General features: G+C 42.6%; 1 protein-coding gene across 6 annotated transcripts in view; it reads right to left on the reverse strand.

Moving 5' to 3' along the window:
• LOC117735767 (ral guanine nucleotide dissociation stimulator-like) overlaps positions 1-24,482 on the reverse strand; it is a 47,224-nt gene extending 22,742 nt beyond the window's left edge. For 2 of the 6 annotated variants that reach the window (XM_034540553.1, XM_034540552.1), the window contains exon 1: positions 8,613-8,940. In XM_034540553.1, the coding sequence (XP_034396444.1) occupies positions 8,613-8,804 (192 nt within the window). In that variant the 5' untranslated portion in view covers positions 8,805-8,940. Of the gene's footprint in view, positions 1-8,237; positions 8,444-8,612; positions 8,941-17,909; positions 18,163-23,768 lie in introns of those variants that run through there. The other 4 variants (XM_034540557.1, XM_034540556.1, XM_034540554.1 and 1 more) reach the window with 4 other exon arrangements.
• Positions 24,483-24,577: the final 95 nt, after the last annotated feature.

Consider the following 24,577-nt stretch of genomic DNA (forward strand, 5'->3'; position numbering starts at 1 on the left):
AATGGTACAAACAACAAAAACAAATAAGTTGTACTCTTTATATCAACTTCGCTTTCTGCTTGTTTGGAGAATAATGAGATTAAATGAGGTGAGCGTTTCCTGGAGCTCCGCCTCCCAGCCCCTCTGTGATTTTCCTGTGCATAAACAAGATAATAAAAGAAATGTTTTCCAGTGTGATCAGAACAATGAGGTCGTGAACTTCAGTAACCTCCCTGCAGACGGGGGGGGGGGGGGGGGGGGGGGGGGGGGGGGGGGGGGGGGGGGGGGGGGGGGGGGGGGGGGGGGGGGGGGGGGGGGGGGGGGGGGCTTATCAGCCGGAGCGCACACTATTTAAATTATGAGGAAAATAGATACACATTTCTTTTGTCATTAGTAGTGTTAATGATGTACTGTCTCTACTATATATTTTATATGTGAAAAAACAACTGGATTGATTCTAGTTCATCACCAACGCGACATTGAACACGCGTTGTCACAGTTTAGAAAAGAGAACCTGAACGCATCGCGATGCAACTGAATGAGATAACGAGGGAGATGAATAACGTGGGAGATGAATAACGTGGGAGATGAATAACGAGGCGCATTCCTGACAAGAAGTCCACGAGAAGCTCCGAGTGAATCCCTTCAGCCCGACTCGGTGCTGCTGCAGAGTCAAACAGACCATAAAGCAGGGTATGCTTTAGGGCGGGGCTACCATGGTGATTGACAGGTCGTTTACTTTGTCTCTGAGATCATCAACCTGATGTCTGAGACGTTCCCTCTGTGACTTCAAACCAGCTCTTGGTTGTTCCGGTAGCTGATCCATGAAGCCCGTGTTTCCGTCACGCTGTTTGTTTCCCTGTGAAATCACCAAATGTTCACTCAGCGCCTCCAGCCGGGAACATCTAGTGACTCTGAGCATTTTGAACACGACGCACTGAAGAAACAAACAGAAAGGCACCGACAGCTGTTTATTTATAGAAACCCATTTGCTCGACGACGCAACTAAACCAACCATTTAAAATCCATTACGCCACGGGGAAGGTTTTTTATTCTAACAGGGTGAAATATAAATGTCGGTTTTCAGAGGAGAGCACCAAAGTCGTCTAAAACGTCCAAGAATATAAATATAGAAACGATAATTACTCACTTTATTATCTATTTGTTTCTTTTTTAGATGCTTCAAAACGTTGATTTAGTATTTACATGTAAAAACATGGAGGGATAGTCTCAAGTGTTTCTTCTTTAAATTAGAAAATAAAATACTGGAGCCGGGTCCACAGAAATGTCTGTTATACTTTCACACAAAACGGGGAAAAGAAAGTCAATTAATCAACCAATCAAACACAACAGGGACGTGTGTTTAATAAGTAGACTTATGTTGTACAAACTAACTTTATTTCGAAGGCGGCGCAGGCCGGATGCGTCTTACCTTTCACAATAAAAGCCCCAGACAGCATTTCACTCAAAGGAAACTCAGTGCAATATCTTACAGTAGCTCAAATAAGTTTGGTTTTCTTGTCCCTTGTCCCGTCAGTACTAAGTTATTACCACCGATGGGAACGATGGCGCATATATAAATATTAAAGGACGCAGTAGATCCACAAACTAATCCTATTGCGTCCCCGATAACGCAACGTTGTGAACAACAAATCTGAAATCTGCAGTAGGCGAGCTAGTTAATGTTAGCCGTTAGCAGAACCGCACAGCTAATATCTAACTAAAGCTAACGGAGGCGTTCAAGCTGTTTCGGTAAAGAAACGAGTATTAGACGAAAAGGTTGATTAGGACGTTTAACGTGATGCGTTCAAATGTACTCGTGAAGAAGTGATGTTTTCACAGCAATATAAAATAGATATTAGAGAGTGAATATGACTTGTTTACCTTGGCGTTTGTTTGTTTGTTTAGTTTTTAAATCATTAAATATTAAAAGAGAGCGACATAGTGACGTCTACGCCTCACGAGCATCCTTAAAAACAGGCCGAGCTGTTTCTGACCTGCTCATCAGAAACAATCAGGATTCTTCTACTCAATGTTTATCCCGCACAACAACTCCCCCCCATCGCCTGTATAAACACAGCCCCCCCTCAGGACGCCTGCCCGATAGCCTCCCAGAGGAGCCTCAGAAAAGATGTAGACCAGCAGGGAAAGTCCCAGTGGAAAGACCCCCCCCCCCCCATAGAAAACAATCAACACCTAAACAAAGCCAACAATAGAGAGCTTCCATTACAACCCCGTAGCACAAGCCAGTGACTTCCCCTCGCTCACAATGACAGCCAGTGAGATCATTTGGATGTGGGTCAAGAGGAGGAGGAGGAGGAAGAGGAAGAGGAAGAGGGAGAGGGAGAGGGAGAGGGAGAGGAGGAAGAGGAAGAGGGAGAGGGAGAGGAGGAAGAGGGAGAGGAGGAGGAGGAAGAGGGAGAAGGAGAGGAGGAAGAGGAAGAGGGAGAGGAGGAAGAGGGAGAGGGAGAGGAGGAAGAGGAAGAGGGAGAAGGAGAGGAGGAAGAGGAAGAGGGAGAGGAGGAAGAGGAAGAGGAGGAAGAGGAGGAACCAAACGTTCAGAAAACCCTTCATGTGTGAGAGAGCTTCCACTTTAGCAGCCAGTTAAATGGATAAATCAAAGTGCACAAAACGTTTTCTTCTTCTTTCATAAGTGTAACAAGACGATAAAACACATTATTATTATTATGCTCGCCGCTCTCTGAGACCGTGTGAGCAATAACAACGCTAGCACGCTAACGTTAAGAATGTGCTATGTTTAGCACATCTACCGTCTCAACTTAGCATTGCAGCATTGTTTGGTTTGTTTTAAACAAAAAACAAAATGGCGATCTCAATTTTCCCCACAATGCCCAACGTGGCGTCTGCACATTTCTTGTTTTGTAGAACCAACAGTCAGAAATAACAATTGTTTAAATCACAAAGGAATTAGCATGCCGCCGCTTAACGGGTATTGGAATGTTCACCATGTGCGCCATCTTGGTGCTAGCGTGCTAACGTTAGCTGATTAGCATTAAACACAAAATACAGCTGAAGTTTACATATTTGGGAGAAGACAATGAAGCCGTCGGCCTCATGATGGCGCTAAAAGAAACGTCAGGTGCCCCACAACAGGTGAGCGTGATTGGGGCGAAAAACAGATTTCAGTGAAAACCATCCAATAGTTGTTCCTGAAGCCGACTCGCTAACACGAGTAAAGATGTGAATCTTTGGTGTCGAGCTTTTTCTTTTGCCGTCTTGTCTTTGAACACAAGTCCATTCTTCTTCTACACTCGCTGTACTTTCCCTCTAAAAAGGCCATTTCCTCGTCCAGCAACACAAACGGGCTATTTCGGTCTTTTTTTAAATGTATTTTTCTGCGTGTTCCACTTGAAGCTTGACCTTTTCTCAAGAACAGATTAATTTTCTGTGAAATTAAAGTTGACAGATCGGCTTCGGGGGGGCCGATTAGATTAGATTTAGAAAAAGAAGACCTGAATCCACATTTCCTGCCATCTGATAATTCATTTTATTCGTCTGTAGGCCTCTATTTTAATTCAAAGTGACGGGAGAGAGGAGGCTTGTTGCCCAGTGCCTTCTAGTCCTGTGTTGGGCTTCCTCACAGTGCGTTCCAGTTCCTCAGGAACACATTGGACCTGTGGTTAAGTGCCCTCCTGTCCACGCCGCCTGCAACCTAGAGCTGTTGTGACAGATATTAGTGAAACACACTTGAGGCGGAACTGGCTTTGTCAGCTGTTATCAATCAATCAAGAGCTTTACCATGAGGAGGGTAATCCTCTTCTCTTTCACTGGAGTCCGGTGGGGATAACTAAGTATTTCACCACCTTTTATTGATTAATGCATCAGATACAGAGTATTTCCACACTGGAGTGTTGCTACTTTTACTCCAGTAAATACTTTAAACCTGTATCGTGTACTTCGTTTCTTCTGTTTTTGATTGCACATGATGTTATTCCTTCCATGTTCGTATAGCTCTTGAACGCTTTGCCGAGTCACTGTTAGCACGGAGGACAATCAGACCATGAAGCTCGTGGAGCCGTTACAGTCGCTCTGCGTCTCTGATTTCACTGCAGGTTCATAATAGCACTGAGCATTGATTACTTCTTCAAATAGATGTGGAGGCTTCTATAGAAGTGACTGTTGTTCGGATCCAACGGTCCTGAACTGGTCTGGGAGTCCAGTTTGAAGGACTTCCTGTTGAAGACCTGTGGAGCGGCTTCAACGAGCAGCAGAACGACCTCTAATCCTGCTGCTGTATGAATGTTTCATACTGTTTGACTGCAGCTCTTTACATCTGTGTCAGTGTGAAAATACAAAGAAAACTAAACAGAGGTTCCCAAAGAAAACTAGATGTTCCCAAAGAAAACTAGATGTTCCCAAAGAAAACTAGAGGTTCCCAAATAAAACTAAACAGAGGTTCCCAAAGAAAACTAAACAGAGGTTCCCAAAGGAAACTAGATGTTCCCAAAGAAAACTAAACAGATGTTCCCAAAGAAAACTAAACAGAGGTTCCCAAAGGAAACTAGATGTTCCCAAAGAAAACTAGAGGTTCCCAATCAAAACTAAATAGAGGTTCCCAAAGAAAACTAGATGTTCCCAAAGAAAACTAAACAGATGTTCCCAAAGAAAACTAGAGGTTCCCAAAGGAAACTAGATGTTCCCAAAGAAAACTAAACAGAGGTTCCCAAAGGAAACTAGATGTTCCCAAAGAAAACTAGAGGTTCCCAATCAAAACTAAACTAGAGGTTCCCAAAGAAAACTAAATAGAGGTTCCCAAAGAAACCGAAATAGAGGTTCTCAAAGAAAACTAAACAGAGGTTCCCAAAGAAAATGAAATAGAGGTTCCCAAAGAAAACTAGAGGTTCCCAAAGAAAACTAAATAGAGGTTCCCAAAGAAAACGAAATAGAGGTTCCCAAAGAAAACTAGAGGTTCCCAAAGAAAACTAAATAGAGGTTCCCAAAGAAAACTAAACAGAGGTTCCCAAAGAAAACTAAACAGAGGTTCCCAAAGAAAACTAAACAGAGGTTCCCAAAGAAATCTAAACAGAGGTTCCCAAAGAAAACTAGAGGTTCCCAAAGGAAACTAGATGTTCCCAAAGAAAACTAAACAGAGGTTCCCAAAGGAAACTAGATGTTCCCAAAGAAAACTAGAGGTTCCCAATCAAAACTAAACTAGAGGTTCCCAAAGAAAACTAAATAGAGGTTCCCAAAGAAACCGAAATAGAGGTTCTCAAAGAAAACTAAACAGAGGTTCCCAAAGAAAATGAAATAGAGGTTCCCAAAGAAAACTAGAGGTTCCCAAAGAAAACTAAATAGAGGTTCCCAAAGAAAACGAAATAGAGGTTCCCAAAGAAAACTAGAGGTTCCCAAAGAAAACTAAATAGAGGTTCCCAAAGAAAACTAAACAGAGGTTCCCAAAGAAAACTAAACAGAGGTTCCCAAAGAAAACTAAACAGAGGTTCCCAAAGAAATCTAAACAGAGGTTCCCAAAGAAAACTAAATAGATGTTCCCAAAGAAAACTAAACAGATGTTCCTAAAGAAAACTAAACAGATGTTCCTAAAGAAAACTAAATAGAGGTTCCCAAAGAAAACTAAACAGATGTTCCCATAGAAAACTAAACAGATGTTCCCAAAGAAAACTAAATAGATGTTCCCAAAGAAAACTAAATAGATGTTCCCATAGAAAACTAAATAGATGTTCCTAAAGAAAACTAAATAGATGTTCCCATAGAAAACTAAATAGATGTTCCCAAAGAAAACTAAACAGATGTTCCCATAGAAAACTAAATAGATGTTCCTAAAGAAAACTAAATAGATGTTCCCAAAGAACACTAAATAGAAGTTCCCAAAGAAAACTAAACAGAGGTTCCCAAAGAAAACTAAATAGATGTTCCCAAAGAAAACTAAATAGATGTTCCCATAGAAAACTAAACAGATGTTCCCAAAGAAAACTAAACAGATGTTCCCGTAGAAAACTAAATAAATGTTCCTAAAGAAAACTAAATAGATGTTCCCAAAGAAAACTAAACAGATGTTCCTAAAGAAAACTAAACAGATGTTCCTAAAGAAAACTAAATAGAGGTTCCCAAAGAAAACTAAACAGATGTTCCCATAGAAAACTAAACAGATGTTCCCAAAGAAAACTAAATAGATGTTCCCAAAGAAAACTAAATAGATGTTCCCATAGAAAACTAAATAGATGTTCCTAAAGAAAACTAAATAGATGTTCCCATAGAAAACTAAATAGATGTTCCCAAAGAAAACTAAACAGATGTTCCCATAGAAAACTAAATAGATGTTCCCATAGAAAACTAAACAGATGTTCCCAAAGAAAACTAAACAGATGTTCCCAAAGAAAACTAAATAGATGTTCCCAAAGAAAACTAAACAGATGTTCCCATAGAAAACTAAATAGATGTTCCCATAGAAAACTAAATAGATGTTCCTAAAGAAAACTAAATAGATGTTCCCAAAGAAAACTAAACAGATGTTCCCAAAGAAAACTAAATAGATGTTCCCAAAGAAAACTAAACAGAGGTTCCCATAGAAAACTAAACAGATGTTCCCATAGAAAACTAAATAAATGTTCCTAAAGAAAACTAAATAGATGTTCCCAAAGAAAACTAAACAGATGTTCCTAAAGAAAACTAAACAGATGTTCCTAAAGAAAACTAAATAGAGGTTCCCAAAGAAAACTAAACAGATGTTCCCATAGAAAACTAAACAGATGTTCCCAAAGAAAACTAAATAGATGTTCCCAAAGAAAACTAAATAGATGTTCCCATAGAAAACTAAATAGATGTTCCTAAAGAAAACTAAATAGATGTTCCCATAGAAAACTAAATAGATGTTCCCAAAGAAAACTAAACAGATGTTCCCATAGAAAACTAAATAGATGTTCCTAAAGAAAACTAAATAGATGTTCCCAAAGAAAACTAAATAGATGTTCCTAAAGAAAACTAAATAGATGTTCCCAAAGAAAACTAAACAGATGTTCCCAAAGAAAACTAAATAGAAGTTCCCAAATAAAACTAAACAGAGGTTCCCAAAGAAAACTAAACAGAGGTTCCCAAAAAAAACTAAACAAAGGTTCCCAAAGAACACTAAATAGAGGTTCCCAAAGAAAACTAAACAGGTTCCCAAAGAAAACTAAACAGAGGTTCCTAAAGAAAACTAAATAGAAGTTCCCAAAGAAGTTCCTATCCAGACGATCTCAGGTGACCTTTCCTTTCTTTTCCGTACAGTTAAAGAACCGTGACGTTGAGTAACGTCCTTCTCGGTTCTCTCTGGCACCGTCGGGAAGAAAGGCACCGATTGTGGAGGGGAAACCCGTGGCCTCCTGCAGGGGGGCCGGGCGGTGGGGCCGGGGGGATTAAGCATTAGGTAATTGTGTTAGAGGAGAGGATTAGATTAGAGCAGTTCGCTGCTGCTACTTCTCTGAGCTCGCAACATTAAAAAAAAAGGGAAACTCGGCCGTGAAATGCGTCCGGCTCGATGACGGAACCGAGCCGAGCGTAAAGAAAAAAAGAGAACCGGTTCAGAGTCCAGACGAGACCGGATCCACGTGGTCTCGGTCGTGAGGTTGTCCTCGCGGTTCGATCCGAGACCACGCGTAACGCCGATAAATAAGATTAATCGCCCCCCTCCTCCTCCTTCCTGATCTGATAGAATGTTCTGGAGAATGTTTCCACTTAATCCGTGAGGAGGAAAAGGACCTTTAACGGATAACAGATATGAATGTTTGGGTCACGGGGTCACGGGGGGGTTGAAGAGGAGCATCATGGTCATTGGATGGATTGTCATGAAATTTGAATAATAAATGAATAAATACAATTAATAATAATAATAAATAAATCTAAAATAACAGTAAAAAAACAAATAGTTTGAGGCACATTTCCGGCTTCTTCAATTTAAATTAGTTTCCTCTGTTTCATATAATTTTAAATAAAATCTCTTTGGGTTTTGGACTAAAATTCCCCCTTTTTTGTTGTTGTATTGTTGCGAAACAATTTTATTGATTAATAAAAACAGTTGCAGCTTGCATTGATCTCTCAACACGGAGCGTCTATGGCGGCTGTAGAGTATTATTAACCTCTAAAGGTCATTAAATCCTTATTGCAGTCGACCTCACATACCGGTTATTATTATTCTATTCTGGATATCAGTCGTATTAATATCCCCGATGACTCGCTGGCGGTCTCAGTATTGATGACTGAGAACAAGTCCCCCGGTTGCTCCAGTGTGTTGGAGCTCTTACTGTCGTCCATCCAGTCTGCATGAAGCTCGACGGACCTCTACGTTGTTATAATGAGGCTTCACAGGGGATGTCTCATGACGTCATCTCTGAGGGCACACTCACCGTGTGAGATGGACACCTACGAGTTGTTCACATTATGTAATAAACTGGTTAATACCATCTGTCTGACATTAGTTTATATAGACTAATACCTATTTAAAAAAGTCTGCAACTCCTTGTATTTGTGACTTTGAGGGATCAACCAGGATCCAGACCCTGGACCCCCCCCCCCCCCCCCCCCCCCCCCCCAATCCGGTCCTGGACACAACGCAACAAGCATCACCTCGCGGAGCTCACCTTCCTCCCGTCCCCCCTCACGCCCCTCACGCCCCTCACCTCCAGCAGCGGCAGGTCCGGGTCCAGGTGCGTGAGGCTGTGCAGGACCACCGGGCCCCGGTCCTCCGCCAGCTCCAGCCTCACCCCGTCCCAAATGCTGCGCACCCTCCACGACGAGTCGAACATCTCGATGACCGGCCGTCCCGGCTCGAGGCCGCGCGCCTCGGTGTGCACGCACGGGAAATGGACCATGGGTGCCGGCGGAGCCGCGAGTCCAGTCACGGGGACATTTTGTTTTGTTTTTATTAGTATTATTTTCTAACTGTTTTAATCTGTGCTTCTATATTCTTGACCGGAGCGTCGGCGCTGCTGTCTGATGCGTTTAGGCGAGTCACACTGGGGCTGTTCTAAGCCCCGCCCCCAGGCCTGTGCTGCATTCAGGGCCGTCGGCAATATAAGAGAACCTATATTTATATTCATTCTGAGAAAGCACGGCTAACATGGCCTAAAAAAAACATACATTATTTAATCTCTATAATATTTTAAACACATTTATGTATATATATATATAAAATTGTATTTTATTCCATTATTTTTTTGTTGTGTTTTTTTTATAGTGCTTTTATACATTTTCTTGTATCCACATTTTCGATCGTTCATTCTGGAGTAAAATATAGCATATTATAATAATTGTACATGTTTGGTTTACTCCCTACAAATCAGTAGATTTGATTTAATTTAATTTATTTGCAACGTTTTAAATATACCCTTTTTAGCGTAGTGTAGTACTACTTCAGCAGGGTTTACTGCTTTTATACGTTTTCTTTTATCCACATTTTCGCTCGGTCATTTTGGAATAAAATATAGCATATTATAATCATTTTACATATTTGGTTTACTCCCTACAAATCAGTAGAATGTATTTTAAACTAAATGTTCCCTTTTCAGAACATGTATCATTTTGTATTTTCTAAATGCCGGCTGTACACTCGTAATAATTATAATAATAATAATATATCATCATGTTTCCTTCATCGGCATACAAATTCCCTCAAGTCACCCACATGAATTAACATCAAATGGCATTTAATGAAGTCGACCAGCAAAACAAGTCTATTTTTACGTTTCTTAACGAGGGCTATCCAGCGCGTTACAGATCTACGAGGTGTCCCTGAAGGCAGCGTTACGTCAGGCCTTTGGGAAATGATGGCAGTGTTGTTTTGCCCTCAAGTGCTGGTGTGGGAAAAGAAAAATGTAGAGTTCACTGACTCTGCTGTCTGCTGGGAAACCAACATTAGACAGTATCATTATACTCGAGTACATTTTAAAGGTACTTGTATTAGAATATTTCTATTTTACCTCCACATTAAGAAGGAAATATTGAATGTTTTACTTTATTTGTATCCACATTTTTGCTAAAAAGCTTTAGTCATCACATAGGTCATCATAGGTTTTTGCATAAACACTCAGTTAATCATTTTAATAGTCAAGTTTAACTCTACACTTTTAAAATACTGATTTATTGTTGTTAAAATCCAATAATACGATGAAATAAAATAAAATGTTATTAATTATAGCAGACGGTTTAACTTCCAACGTGATTGTCTCTATTATTATTATTATTATTATTTTTGCTATTGTTTTAATCTTATATTATATATATATATATTTTTTTTTTTTAAATTATTTTATTACTTTTACTGTCGGATTTTAGTCGCCTTGATGCATCCTGAAATATTTAAATCCTGGAAAGGATTTTGGTGTTAAGCACTGTGTAACTTTAAAATAATTATATTTTGTATTTATTATAATTCTTATTTTGCAAAATGTGTACCGTCATCACTTATTTAATCTAAAGTAACATTTGTAATGAAGCAAAGATCTGCATAGGACTACAACTAATGAATTATATTATTGATTAAACTGCCTGTTATTTGCTCGATTTACTGAATAATTTGATTTATTTAGTCTATAAAACGTCATCACGAGTTCCCAGAGCTGAGGGTGATGAACAAATGAACAGACACCACCCAAACACAGAGACCCCACCTTGCTCCTCCACAATAAGAGCACAGAGGAGGACCCTCCGTCAGTAACGCATCCAACACCGCCCCCTACTGGCCAACATCAGCCACATACACACCCATACAAGCCAAGCCATCCACCCTCTGAATGAAGACGTCTGCCAAGCTATTAAACGTGATTAATAACTCATAATGATAATTAAATCAGCCGGTTCACGTGAGAAGCAAATACGCTGCGCAGGTAATTAACGGTGGACTTTAAATCAGGGTTTTTATGTCCAAACACAATATATTGGGGGCTGAATGCAACTAGAAATATGTCTGACCTCGACTGGCCTTCATAACTCACCGACGGCTGCAGCTGCTGGAGGGCAAAACACTGTGTGTGTGTGTGTGTGTGTGAGAAAAAAAAGAAACACATACATATATATATATATATATATATATGTATGTATGTATAACCCATGTGGGCTGAGACCCCAGAGAGCTCAGAGGGACGGCCAACTTGAAGTCTGCTGTGATTTAAGTAAAGCTCCCATCTGCTGGAAATCAATACCAGAGGATGTTGTGCCCCCCCCCAAGAGGATGATGTGCTGCGCCCCCCCTCCCCCCCACACCCCCACACACACACACTTTACTTTACTCTCACAAACCACACACGCCTTCACTCGGAGCACAAATAGATACGAAGCGCCGTATTCAAAGAGGTCGACCGCATACGAAAGAATCCCATCACGTCGAGGTCATGTCAGGGTGCCAATGGGCAAGGCACTCCCCCCACCCCCCAGCCCCCCAGCGGAGGCTCACTGGGCAGCAGTGGAGGTCTGTGGTTGCACTGGGCTGCTGCCAGGCAGATAAAAGCTTGGACCCAGTACAGAGTTGCATAAAAGGCTCATAAATTGAGAATAAACGGATATTAAAACATCGACGTAACGTTAAAAAAAGACTTCCTGCGTTGAGGTCAAATGAGTTTTTTGGGGAGCAAAAATTTAGACGTGAAGGTGTCGTGTTTTAAAGCTGCACTAATCAATATACATGAATAATAGATTATCAAAGGGAACGTAAAAAATGCTTTTGAAAACACCACTTTTAGTTCTGTGAATTAATTAAATAATGCAGTTATCTTTTAACGTCTCTATTTAACATTAACTAGCAGTATGTAAGAGATTTAATAATAAGTTCATAACTCACTATAATGTGCTTTTAAATCCTCCTGTGAAGCTTTTAATATGTAAACAGGAAGTAAATGACACTGTGTAAGTGTTTGCAGTTGTAATAATATAAAATATGTCTTCTCCTCGTTTAAAACACCGTGAACACTTTAGATCTGCTCATAACTTCGTTATAGTTCACGGTTATGAATGAGAATAATTAGTAAAGTGTAGTTACGTCACCGTGAAGTCAAACATGGAAAAGAAAAGAGCAGAATTCTAATAATAACAATAATAATAGTATTTATAATAAACCACCCCTGCACATGATTACATTAAAAACAGGCAGGAAATAACCACATAAATAAACAAATAGGATGCAAATATGAGAATAACAGGCCGTGTGGAAGACGTTTTCTTTTTAAGCACGCGGGTCGCTTTCTGAACCCAAAATGTGCCCCAGAGGCTTTTTCAACCTGTTTCCACGAGGCGGCAGATCGCCGTGACGACGGGGAGGTTAGTGTTTACTCAAGAAACCTGAACGCCGAGTTCCTGCTTCTCCCTCTTCCTCCTCTTTGGGACAGTAAATCAAAGACAGGCACACATTATTGACCCAATGTCAGAGATATTTTTTATAACTTTAGGGAAAGTCTTGAAAAGAATGCTGAAAAATATATGTATATAAATATATATATAAAATATAAATTACATAAATGTAAACACAATATATATATAATTTTATTTTTACATTTATTTTATTTATATATATATATATATATATATTTATATATATATAATATATATATATTTTTACATTTATATTTTATATATATATATATATATATATATTTATTTATTTATATATATATAATATATAATATATATATATTTTTACATTTATATTTTATATATATATAAATATATATATATATATATATATATATATATATATATAATATATATATATTTTTACATTTATATTTTATATATATATATATATTTATTTATTTATATATATATAATATATAATATATATATATTTTTACATTTATATTTTATATATATATATATTTATAAATATATATATATATAATATATATTTTATATTTATATACATAGTCGACCTGACGTCTCTGAGGCACATTGTGATCATTTGATCATTCAAACGTCTTCCTGAGGATTCAGGAAACGAGCTGTTTGTCCCTCCCTCTCCGTGGGTCACCTGTCAATCATCTTCATGAACTGTCTCCTGCTGACCAGCGTCCACACGGCCTGTTATTCTCATATTTGCATCCTATTTGTTTATAAGGTTGTTGTGTTATTTATACACAAATGTTTAAAATATTCATTATTTTCATAATAAAAATAGCTCATGAGTCTGTTATACAGAACACGTGGATCATTATGTCTTTCTGCCACACACAAACGTTTTGTCACCACATAGCCGGCAAAAAGAGAACGAGTCTGAAGTCCACGTGTTCATGACAGAAGTCCACGTCCAAGTCGTGATGATACACAAACACGCCTTTTCTTTTTAAAGATGTTGTTAAATCACCGACTCCATTCAAATAATAATCCGTCTGCTCGTCAATCAACTCGATTGAAGTCAGAATGAGTTATGGGATGAATTCACGCGGCGGATGTTGGTTCACTAATCAATACAACACACTTCTGTGGGCTCACAGGTTCGATCCCCAGAGAGACACTGAATAAATAAATGTCAGAAAACAACTGACATGAATCCAACCTGTCGGCCTGCTCCGATTCCTGTCCCGTGAAAGTCCTCGCTGTCCCAGCATGCACCTGTCCTGACCAGCAGCCCACAGGTCCACCGGCTCCAGCACAACATCACGACTCCCCCTCAGAACCTGCACCAGAAGTCTCAGGATCCGAGTAGTCCTTCCCCCCCGGGGGCCTCCGGAGCGCCCACTCCCCTCGCCACAGATTGGACGCCCCCCCCTCCCCCCTCGACCCCCCCCCCCCCCTCCATATTTGCTCCACCAGCTGTGTCAACAACAACGGGACCAGCAACACTAGAAAAAATTAACTTGTGTCAGGAGGGAAAAAAAGGGTTTTCCAGAAACTAGAGCAGGCGGTCCAGGTCTGTCAAAGGTGAAGTGAAACCTCATAGAGATAATGCCCAACCACCGCCACAACAACAACAACAACAACAACAACAACAACTCTGTGTGCTCAGACGCTTCAGCCCGTCAAACAGAAGATGAAAGCGTGAGACGAGGCGATGGCTTCAAAAGGGACTAGATACATAGTCAGAGGTGACCTTGGCCTCATCTGAGGGTTCAGACCCTCTGGTGTGAACCAGGAGGACCAGGTTCAGGGTCTGAGGATCCAACCTCAACACAGTTCTGTGTTCTATTATAAAGTAGAAAACATCAGTTTTTACTTCAATGTTTAACGCTCGATGGTCGTCACGTGGTCCCGTCCTGTTCTGGAGGACCTGAAGAGCGACCCAGATTAACAAACCAGCTGACGGCGTTATGGTTCCCCATGTGCAGACACACGGCCGCCCTGGTTTCTGCTGCGCTGGGAAGTGAACCCCGTGAGAGAGTTTCCCAGCAACAGGCAGAGACAAGGAGAAGCTTCCCATTCACGCCCGGTGAAGCTTCTCACGGCCTCTGGATTCATCCCCAGCCAGAGGAGGCGTTCAGGTACTCCTCCGAGGCTCCGGCATTTAGAAACGCTGCTTCGCATCAACAGCAGCTCCGGCTGGGAGAGGCGACCCGACCGCCATCACCCAGGAGAGGGGCATGAACCAGCCTCTCGCTGTCGGTTTTTAACTCATATTATTCTGCATTTCTTCATTGTTTAGAATCTGTTTCATTTTGTCTGTTTTCACTTTTAACTTCTTTAATTCTTTCTTGTGAGATGTTTCCGTCGGCACCAGGAGGGTTATTTATAATGTGACGCGCACAAATTAAGTGTTAGCATATCTGCTTTTAGCTACTTCACTGCTGCTTCCTTTGCACCCCAATGTGTTGTCATTGTTGTTGTTGTTCATATTGTGCATCCCGTTGCTACGCTGTTGTCTTTAATGTCTTTCTATATTTATCCTGTTATTTGTATATTAAGTGTATGTACGACGAGAGCGTACGTGTAGATAACATGTACATGCACACACACACACACACACACACACACACACACACACACACACGGCCAATAAAGATGATTCTGATTGTGAACCTAGAAACCACAACGTGAGACTATCTGATGATAACAACAGTTATAGGTATCGGGATGGCCGGATGAAATATGAAGTCTACTTTACAGGTGCAAGATCTGGAGATTGAGAGCATTTTGATTGACTCTCAACGGCTCTCAACATGGCGGCTCCTAGCTGACGGTGCTGACAGGGATAAACAGTGTTTACCTGAGGAACGCCGACAGGACAGAGGCGAGCAGTACCTGGTAGTTCTGCACCCGACACAGTGTCTTTATTCTACAGCCAACACTTTGGGGTCCGAATTCTGTGAACAGCGTCAGGGCCTTAACCAGCTTCAGTGTGTCAGAGAAACAACAACAACAACGGAGGGAAACATAAGAAAAGAGAATATCGTGAAGCTAAATATCAGGAACTCTTTTTTGCTCTGTTGTGAGTCACTAACACCCCCCCCCCCCCCCCCACACACACACACACACACACACACACACACACCCACACACACACACACACACACCCCTCAATGTCCTGTACTTGTCCCCGGTGTAAACACACCTCCCCTTCAGCCATTGCAAGCCGTCTCTTTGCCGCCTCGTGCCTCTGACCCTTTGCCCTCTCCAGACTTGAGCCTCACAGCCCGGTCCCCTTTGGAGCCGGTTTGGACTCAGACCGCCCCGCCTGGAGCTGACCCCCCGGCTCAGATCGGCACCGTCTGTGTGGGCTTCAGGGACCGAGTGGGAAGCAAAGAGCAACGGACTCGCGGTACGACGAGCGCTTCAAGGAAGAAGAACAGGCCTGAGAGTGTAACTGCGCACCACATTTAACGGTGGACTAGTTCCTACAATGAAACGTAAATAAAACCCTCAGTGTGGACGCGGGGGTAAACAACACTTCCTCCGAGTATCAACAAGTCTGCAGACATCCATTCGTTTCCTGCTGCTTCATCAGCGGCTACATTTCACCACCGAGCCCCGGAGCTGTTTCAGGATGGAGTTATCACATTGTAAACATGAGTTTATGGTCTTCAAGTCTTCTTCAATACAGCGCGATGCTCATTTAGTAAAGTATGGTCATTTAGAGTCAAACACACCATAAAGCAGGGGACACTTTAGGGGCGGGGCTACAGGGTGATTGACAGGTCGACACCAGAGACGTATCCAGATGTGGTCACTTCCTGTTCACTGATTGCGAAAATAAACAAAATGGCGACGTCGGTAATCCTAGATGACGACGGCAAAGTCGAGGCTTCACAACGTCGGTCCACAAACCAACGGGTGACATCATCGTGACTTCTTATACACAGACTGAGGTACGCAGTCGGTCACACAGGCCTCAGATAACCAGATGACATCACTGGGACATCAGATGACATCACTGGGACATCTGATGACATCACTGGGACAAAGCCCCGGAAGACTTCACACAAGTGAGTTTTCGGCCTTGTGGTTTCACTTTAATAATAAATAAAAAAACAATACTTCATGCCTGGAACACAGCAGAGAGAGAGAGAGAGACATATAGAGACATAGCGAGAGAGAGAGAGAGAGAGAGAGAGAGACATAGAGAGAGAGAGAGAGACATAGAGAGACATAGCGAGAGAGAGAGAGAGAGAGAGACATAGAGAGCCATATAGAGACATAGCGAGAGAGAGAGAGAGAGAGAGAGAGAGAGAGAGAGAGAGAGAGAGAGACAGAGAGAGACATAGCGAGAGAGAGAGAGACATAGAGAGAGAGAGAGACATAGCGAGAGAGAGAGAGAGAGAGACATATAGAGACATAGCGAGAAAGAGAGAGAGAGAGACATATAGAGACATAGCGAGAGAGAGAGAGAGAGAGAGAGACATATAGAGACATAGCGAGAGAGAGAGAGAGAGACATAGAGAGAGAGAGAGAGAGAGACATAGCGAGAGAGAGAGAGAGAGAGACATAGAGAGAGACTTCCTGTGGCCACATGAGACACCGGCTCACGCCACAGCGGAGCACCAAATCTAATTAAATATTATTATTGGAGCACATTTCATACGACAACATGACCTCAGGTGCACTGAAGAGAAGAGATGAAATAAAAAACCAGCTAATCGCAGCGACAGGAAACAACAGGACGATTATATGAGCAGTAAATAGTTTCCACAGGTGGAGAGTGGACATCAAGCATTGAGTCTAAATATTGTTCTACGTGAAGAAGTTCCCCGTTGAACTAAGGAACCTCCAAAACTGGGAGAACAGCCGAGGCCTTAAGGCCATGCCGTGGATTTAAGTTTAAAAGATTATTGGTATTGGAAAAAAATAATCTTCCTATTCAAGCAAAGTTTTTGCTTATTTTAGACCAAAAATATAGAAACCAAATATAATTTTAAATGGCTCATATTTGTAAAATCTAAAACTGCAAAAAGAGAATAAAGTGGCTGCACAGTAAAGTTCATGGAAATCTCAATATGTCCCGCTGCAATGTTGACTTAGCAGGAGGTGCAATATTTGTTAAATGTGTCAAAACAACATAAATTGGTGAGAATTTTAAAAATTGTTTAGCCCTAAAAAAAAAAAAAAGATGGTATAAACAAATATAACTGTAAATAAAAACCACATCGGTCCAGGTTTAATATATAATATATATAATATATATAATATCAGCAATAATCAAATCTTCGCCATCAACAACATTGAATCTGTTGTTGTTGTTTTCAGACTCGTTAACAAGCTGAAACAGGAACACATTCATGAGGCCAAGTGGGATCATTAGACACGACCAAACATGTCAGAATATCACACACACACACGCACACACACACACACGCGCGCACACACACATAAATACTTAAATGTACTCTGCAGTGCACTGAAGCAGAATCACAGACAGAAATGGAAACGCACATGCAATCCCAATGTAATGCTCGCTTTTACACACACACGCACGCACACACACACGCGCGCACACACACACGCACGCACACACGCACGCACGCACACGCACAGCTCTCCGCGGCGTGGTCGCCGGCGCTCACCAGGTCGTCCAGGATGGTGACGGGGAAATCGAACATGCACATCTTGACGGGCTGAGCGAGCGCTCTGTGCAGGCTGAACAGGGACTTGGCTTCCATGCTGGACCCTGAACGCACCGCGAGGCCGCCGCTCGCAAAAAAACCAGCATGCAGAAAAATGAACGAAGAAAAAAGAAAAGGAGAAGGAAAAGAAAAGTCCCCGAGCCGTCTGCTCGCTGCTCGACAACTGGGAGGAATCCGTGTGAGAGAAGGAAAACAACAACAACAGAGGAACCCCTCCTCCTCCTCCTCTTCCCAGCCACCAACAAACCCTGCACTCCCCTCTCTCCTCCTCCTCCTCCTCCTCCTCCTCCTCCTCCTCCTCCTCCTCCTCCTCCTCCTCCTCCTCCTCTCCCCCCCTCACGAGGAAACGTCTTAACAGCCAGCAGCTGCTCTCTCGTCTCTCGTTCTGGAAGGTGTTGCCCAACAGCTCAGTGTGTCTGCAACGTTACGGGAGAAGAAAAAAAGAAAAGCAGCCAGGTGCAAAGAGAGAGAGAGAGAGAGAGAGAGAGAGAGAGAGAGAGAGAGAGAGCTGCTGCAGAGCCAGACTGTCTGTGTGAGCCCATTAAAGATGAAGCAGAAGGGGCGACGGCATGAATCAGCTCATGAATGTGGAACCGGCCCTCTTCTAGTGTGGAGATCTGTTGTGCTGAACATCTGCCGAGGGGTCTCTCTCCCTTATTGAATATTTGAATGTGTTTGGAAAGCCGGCGCTGTGTTGTCTCTGCGCCCGTCAATCATCTTTTTCTTTCTCCGTAGACAGTTGATGATGAAATGCTGCACTTTGGTGGTTTCGCGTCACGCTCCACCTGAACCCCGTCTGATGGTTCAGTTATGATATCACACACATTAATATAGAAGCTTCCTTTAAGGAACACAAGCCGGTTTATTGAGACAAAGAGTGACGCTTGTGTTATTTATGTTAATAACACGTGTAAATGCCACATGCTAATGATGTTGTCCCACTAACAACACATTTAACACTGACCTTGCATTTTATTTAGTTAAATAACAATAAATAGATTGTTCTTTTCTCAGTAAATGTTAAAGCTGTCAGGATGAGTCACTGATGACGTTTGTGTGAATCCCTCTGATGTGTTTCTCTTCCCACCTTTGAGACTTCATTTATTACCTGCCCGGTCATTTCTGTGACTCACCTGGAGCGACAGCGATTAGTCCTTTAATTGGACCGGCTGGGGAAATAAATCAACGATTTATGCTGAAAGAAAATTATAATTTTAGGTCATTTTTAAGAAAATAAATGTTAAAAGGTTTGTTTTTTTGTGCGGAAAATACGACAGAAATGCAAAAATTATGAAAACAAAAGCCCGTGGTTACACTTTAAGAGTTTCAACTAGTCAAAGAATCCCTGAATATCTTTTTATCACTTATGTTTCACTCTCCAGAAAACCCGAGGTCGCCGCCTAGTTTGCTAATAATACATTTTATCTGTCGCCACATCCCGTCGGCGGCGTCTGCCAGGAGGCGGGGCTTCGTGTCCCTTCAGAGGGTCGGTGACCTCACACGACCTCTCGAAAACGAACCCCTTTGTATACGTTCACGGTACGCGGACCGAAGCGGACCGAAGCCGGCCGAAGCCGGCCGAAGCCGGCCGAAGCGGGCCGAAGCAAGTATGAATTGGCCTGGAAGAGTCCACCAGGAACACGGTTCCCTCCAAACAGCCTCCCGCTAACTCTCAACACATTTGTAGCCGGCCGGCTCGTCTGTATGTAGGTCACTCGGCTTCTTGATAGAAAGGAAGGAAGTTTGCTTTGAACTGTTTGAGCTGTGAGAACGTGGGTTTGTTTTGTGTGTTTCTTTATCTCACCGATTGAACAACTCGTGGCCGCTTGGCTTTTTGTTTCATCCTTTTCCAAACAAACCAAACGTAGTCGTCACGTTGCTGAGTCTTTGGGGAGGAAACGCTGTAAAATACAGAGCCCAAGGACGCTCTCAAAGGGGGCAGAGAGGGGCCTCCTTTAAGAGCTTCCCTCGCTCCCACTCGGCTGCTGATATTTGCATTTTTCTCCAGGACGGTCGGCCTCGTTATTTTAAGTGCGCCGGCGGCTCCGAGTCCGGTTCTGTGTCGTCTCGGGGAATCCAAACCGGGGCAAAGGCAGAATTCAACACCCCCCCACCCCCCACCCCACATGCAAATGATGCTCCACATCGTGACATGGCGGCGAGTGAAGATGAAGTGCAGTGAAAGAAGACGAAGAAGAAGACGAAGACGAGGAGGAGGAGGAGGAGGAGGAGGAGAGTGCAGCTGAGGGCCTGAAACACCACCGGGAACTGCTTTCACATGCAGAGGCCGTCCCACGGCTGAATACTGTAGGAGAGCCGTCGTCATGGAAACAGAGAGGCGAAGCCAGCTCTTCATGAAAGACCAACTCTCCCCCTCCCTCTTCCTCCTCCTCCTCCTCCTCCTCCTCCTCCTCCTCCTCCTCCTCCTCCTCCTCCTCCTCCTCCTCCTGCTCCTCCTCCCTTCCCTCATCTACAGACACCCGACCAGGACAGGAAGCCAGGCGTTGACCTGCGGGTCGGCTTCCTGCGGCCCTCCGACAAACACAGGACGGCAACCCGCGAACCATCGTTACGACTCTCATGGAATATAACAGGAAGAGCGTAGAGGAAAAATATAAAATAACACGACAAATGAATTCAGACGCCGATAAAATGTGTGACTTTAATCCGGTTTCTTTCTCATGCGTTTATGACTTTATACTCTCAGGGAATCTCAGAGAATATCCACATTTCTTTCTGGGAATACTACCCCTCTCCCCTTCGTAATTAATGTATATTCTTTTCCTCCAACGGCCCTAAAACGTTGTTGTGGGCGTTAAAGTGTTGGCGTCCACGACACCTTCAGGAGGTGACTCATAACAACAAGCAGGGATGTAGATTCCAGTTTCAGTACTGAAGGGAACCTCGTGATCCTAAATATAAATGTCTTCTGTCACGAAAACGCTTCAAAAAGCCAAACGCGATCGATACGAAGTCAGAATACGCAGCAGCCAGACTTTTATGTTTCCTTCTCTGGATGGAAAACACTCCCTTCGCTCAGCGTGAGCACGCCTGCAAATGATTACAGTGAACCCACACGCACGCACACACACACGCACACGCACACACACACACACACACACGCACACACACGCACACACACACACACACACACACACACACACACACACACGCACACACACACACACACACACACACACGCACACACACACACGGCGTTGGAGGAAAAACAAATCAGAGCTGAAACAAAAAGCTGAAACAATCCGCAACAAGTCTAAATGTGACGCCGCTTTGAGACACAGTTCGTACATTCCTGCACGGGACAACTGACGCTTTGGACAAGACGTTTTCAAGGACATGCCCTCCCCACACACACACACACACACACACACACACACACACACACACACACACACACACACACATAGCTAATGCTTCTGAACATACTCCCCCCCCCTCCCAAAAAAAGGAGCCCTTAGGACCAAAAGACTGGAGAAAAGAAGTCTTGTCACATTCCATCAGACAAAGAGTGAAGTGGAGCTGCAGGAGCAGAGTGGTTTCTGGAGGAAAGAAAAAGAACAAGCTCACGGCTTCATCCACGTTTCCTACGATGGTCACGAGGAAAGAAAAGGGAAAGGAACGGTTTGAGAGAGACTTCTATACAACCAGAGGAGTCGCCCCCTGGTGTTCAGGAGAGAGAATACAGCTTTAACACATGAAGCATAGACTTCTATACAACCAGAGGAGTCACCCCCTGTTGGTCAGTAGAGAGAATGCAGCTTTAACACATGAAGCATAGACTTCTATACAACCAGAGGAGTCGCCCCCTGGTGGTCAGTAGAGAGAATGCAGCTTTAACACATGAAGCATAGACTTCTATACAACCAGAGGAGTCGCCCCCTGGTGGTCAGTAGAGAGAATGCAGCTTTAACACATGAAGCATAGACTTCTATACAACCAGAGGAGTCGCCCCCACAAATAGAAACTCTCTTTGTTGGACGGGGAAAACGCTAGAGAGCTTGAGAGCTGGCTCCTCTATGTCTGAAGATAAGTTCTTACAAGCACCGTATGGGGAAGCCTCCGAGCCGAGCGGCACCACAGCGGCAATCCGTCTGCAGTCGAGAGACGAGTCCATCGACTCGCTGTCAACCAGGACCGGGACAACCCCCCCCCCCACGGTATAGAAGAAGGTTTTGCACTCTGAAACCCCGACTGTACAGAGCAGAAGGAAACTGACATGGAGAAACAGAAAGGGCAAATAAAGCGCGTATATAATAATTAGTAATGAAAACTTTCCTGAACTCACACAAGGCTGAAAAACTCATGTTGAAAATTCAGAATTCATCCGTCCATCTATTTTCTACAGCCACCTATTCTGTGGAGAATATCCCAGCATGCACTGGGACTCCAAGCATCCTCTTCTCAAACCTCCACCCACCTCCTCACTCATTCTAATACATTATGGATGTGTGTAGCTTGTGTTTTATGGGCCTCGATGCGGCCGTGGGAGAAAACGAGAGGAAGTAACTTCGGTAGCTGGAGGATTTTTTCCGGTCTGCAGCTGATAACAACACCGGCTAACACGCAGCTGGGCGTGTTTATCGTTTGAGAATGACGCCATGTTTTTATTGATTTGTTTTTTTCTCCTCCAAATTAACCGATTAAATGTTTAGCATTTAAAATGCCCTTTGATAGTTCCCGAAGCTCAAAGTTGCTTATTTTTTAGAACCTGAAGGGAGTCTATTTATTATCATAAAAGAGAAGCTGTATATAGCTGCTATAGAAACTGTTAATTGGTCAATTGATTAATTGGTTTCAGCACTATTCCGTGCCCTTTTAGGCCGGTGCTAGTTTATTGTTGAATACCAACATGTCTTTACATATTTGTACATTACACTGCATTTTCCATGGGATAAACTATATTGTGTTGAACCGTTTTAGGGTTGTAACTAACAATAAATTATCAATACATTATCAGTCAACAAAATATCAAAGAAATCAGCACCACAAGCTCCAAATGTGATGGTACCATGTTATTAAAAGTCTTGATTTGTTCCACCTATACTGTAGGAGATATATAAAAACAGAAGAAAAAAAAAATATATATATATATATATAAAAAAAGAGATATATATATAAAAGAGATACAGAAAAACAGAAAAGCAGCAGATCTTCACATTGGAAATACCCAAATGAGCAAATATGTGTTGCTTTTTTCAGTTTTATATCTTTTTTTTGATCATTGGAACTATTTTTCATTATTTTCAGATACAGAAAGATTATTAATATTGATAAATTGATCTAAAAAAAGACAGTAAACTACATTAATATGTTTTTCAATTTGAACGATTTGCAGCTTTTTTCCCCCTATTTTATATGATTGTAAATTGAATATATTTTTGTATATTTTTTGGACTGTTGGTATAAATAAAACAATGAAATAAAAGATGTCACATTGGGCTCTGGGAACTTGATGGTGGACAATATTCTGTATTATCTGATACTATTTTTTTTAATCTGTATTTTAAACAATAAACAAAAAAAATTAAAATTAAAATTAAAAAAAGGCTGGCAGTGGGAACCTTATAATGTTAAAAAGAAAAGCAAAATAATATACGACAGTGTTATACTGTGCGAAACTCAAACACAAACTCCATTAAGGTGTATTAATAAAAACCAGCAGCAGCCGGAGAGACAGGTTGACTTTAACCATGGGAAATATGCAAATCACTACCAATCAGATACGAGCTAGCTTCTAATTACCCGAACATGCAAATGAGCTTCGGCCGGATGTCTCACCTGTTTTTCCAGCATGATCATTCTCTCAGTATCATGACCTTCATGGAGAGAGTGTGTGTCCGTTCACGTGCACTCCTCCTCCGCCACCATCTCGTTCTTCACGGGCGATAGACAGACGAGAGAGGAGAGAAATAACAATACAAATAAATAAATAAATAAATAACTAGCTTAACCGCTGGGAGGCTAGCGAGGAGCTCCGGTGGTTATCCTTTGGGAGGTAAAAGTCTCCCCCTTCGCGTCTCCGCGTTCATATAAAATATAAAAGAGGTGAAGGGCCGTTTGTTCGTGGGGGAAAACACACCGCGTCGGCCCGAGAGAGAGAGAGAGACGCACCAACGGCTCCGGTAACGTTCGCGTGCGCGAGCGAGCTGAAAAAACCTCAACGGTTATTTTTTTTAAATTTTTTTTAAATAAAAGAAACATAAAACCGTTATTTGTCTCCTCCCGTCTTCATCCACGCGCCGCGTTCTGGTCCGGTGGGAGAAAAAAAAACGGAACAATTTACAACGGATAATCCTCCACTATCGTAGGCTCTCGGGGCTAAATCCGCGCCCGTTGCTCGACGATGACATCCCGGTGAGGAGTGGTCTGACTCCGGGGAGAGATGCGGGGCTGATTTGACCAGTGGAACACACCGAGGCTTTAAATGGATGCTGTTGGAGGGGGGCGGGGGACCTCCGCTCTCTCGCTGGAGACGAGGCGCTGCTGCCGCTGATGCGGTCGGAGAGGGTAGAGCAAGTGGGAATAACGACGCCCGTGAACGCACCACCGTCCAGACGCACTTGAACACACCCCAATGTATATTGAAT

Source organism: Cyclopterus lumpus, chromosome 9, assembly GCF_009769545.1.
Source record: "Cyclopterus lumpus isolate fCycLum1 chromosome 9, fCycLum1.pri, whole genome shotgun sequence".
NCBI classification, from domain to species: Eukaryota; Metazoa; Chordata; class Actinopteri; order Perciformes; family Cyclopteridae; genus Cyclopterus; species Cyclopterus lumpus.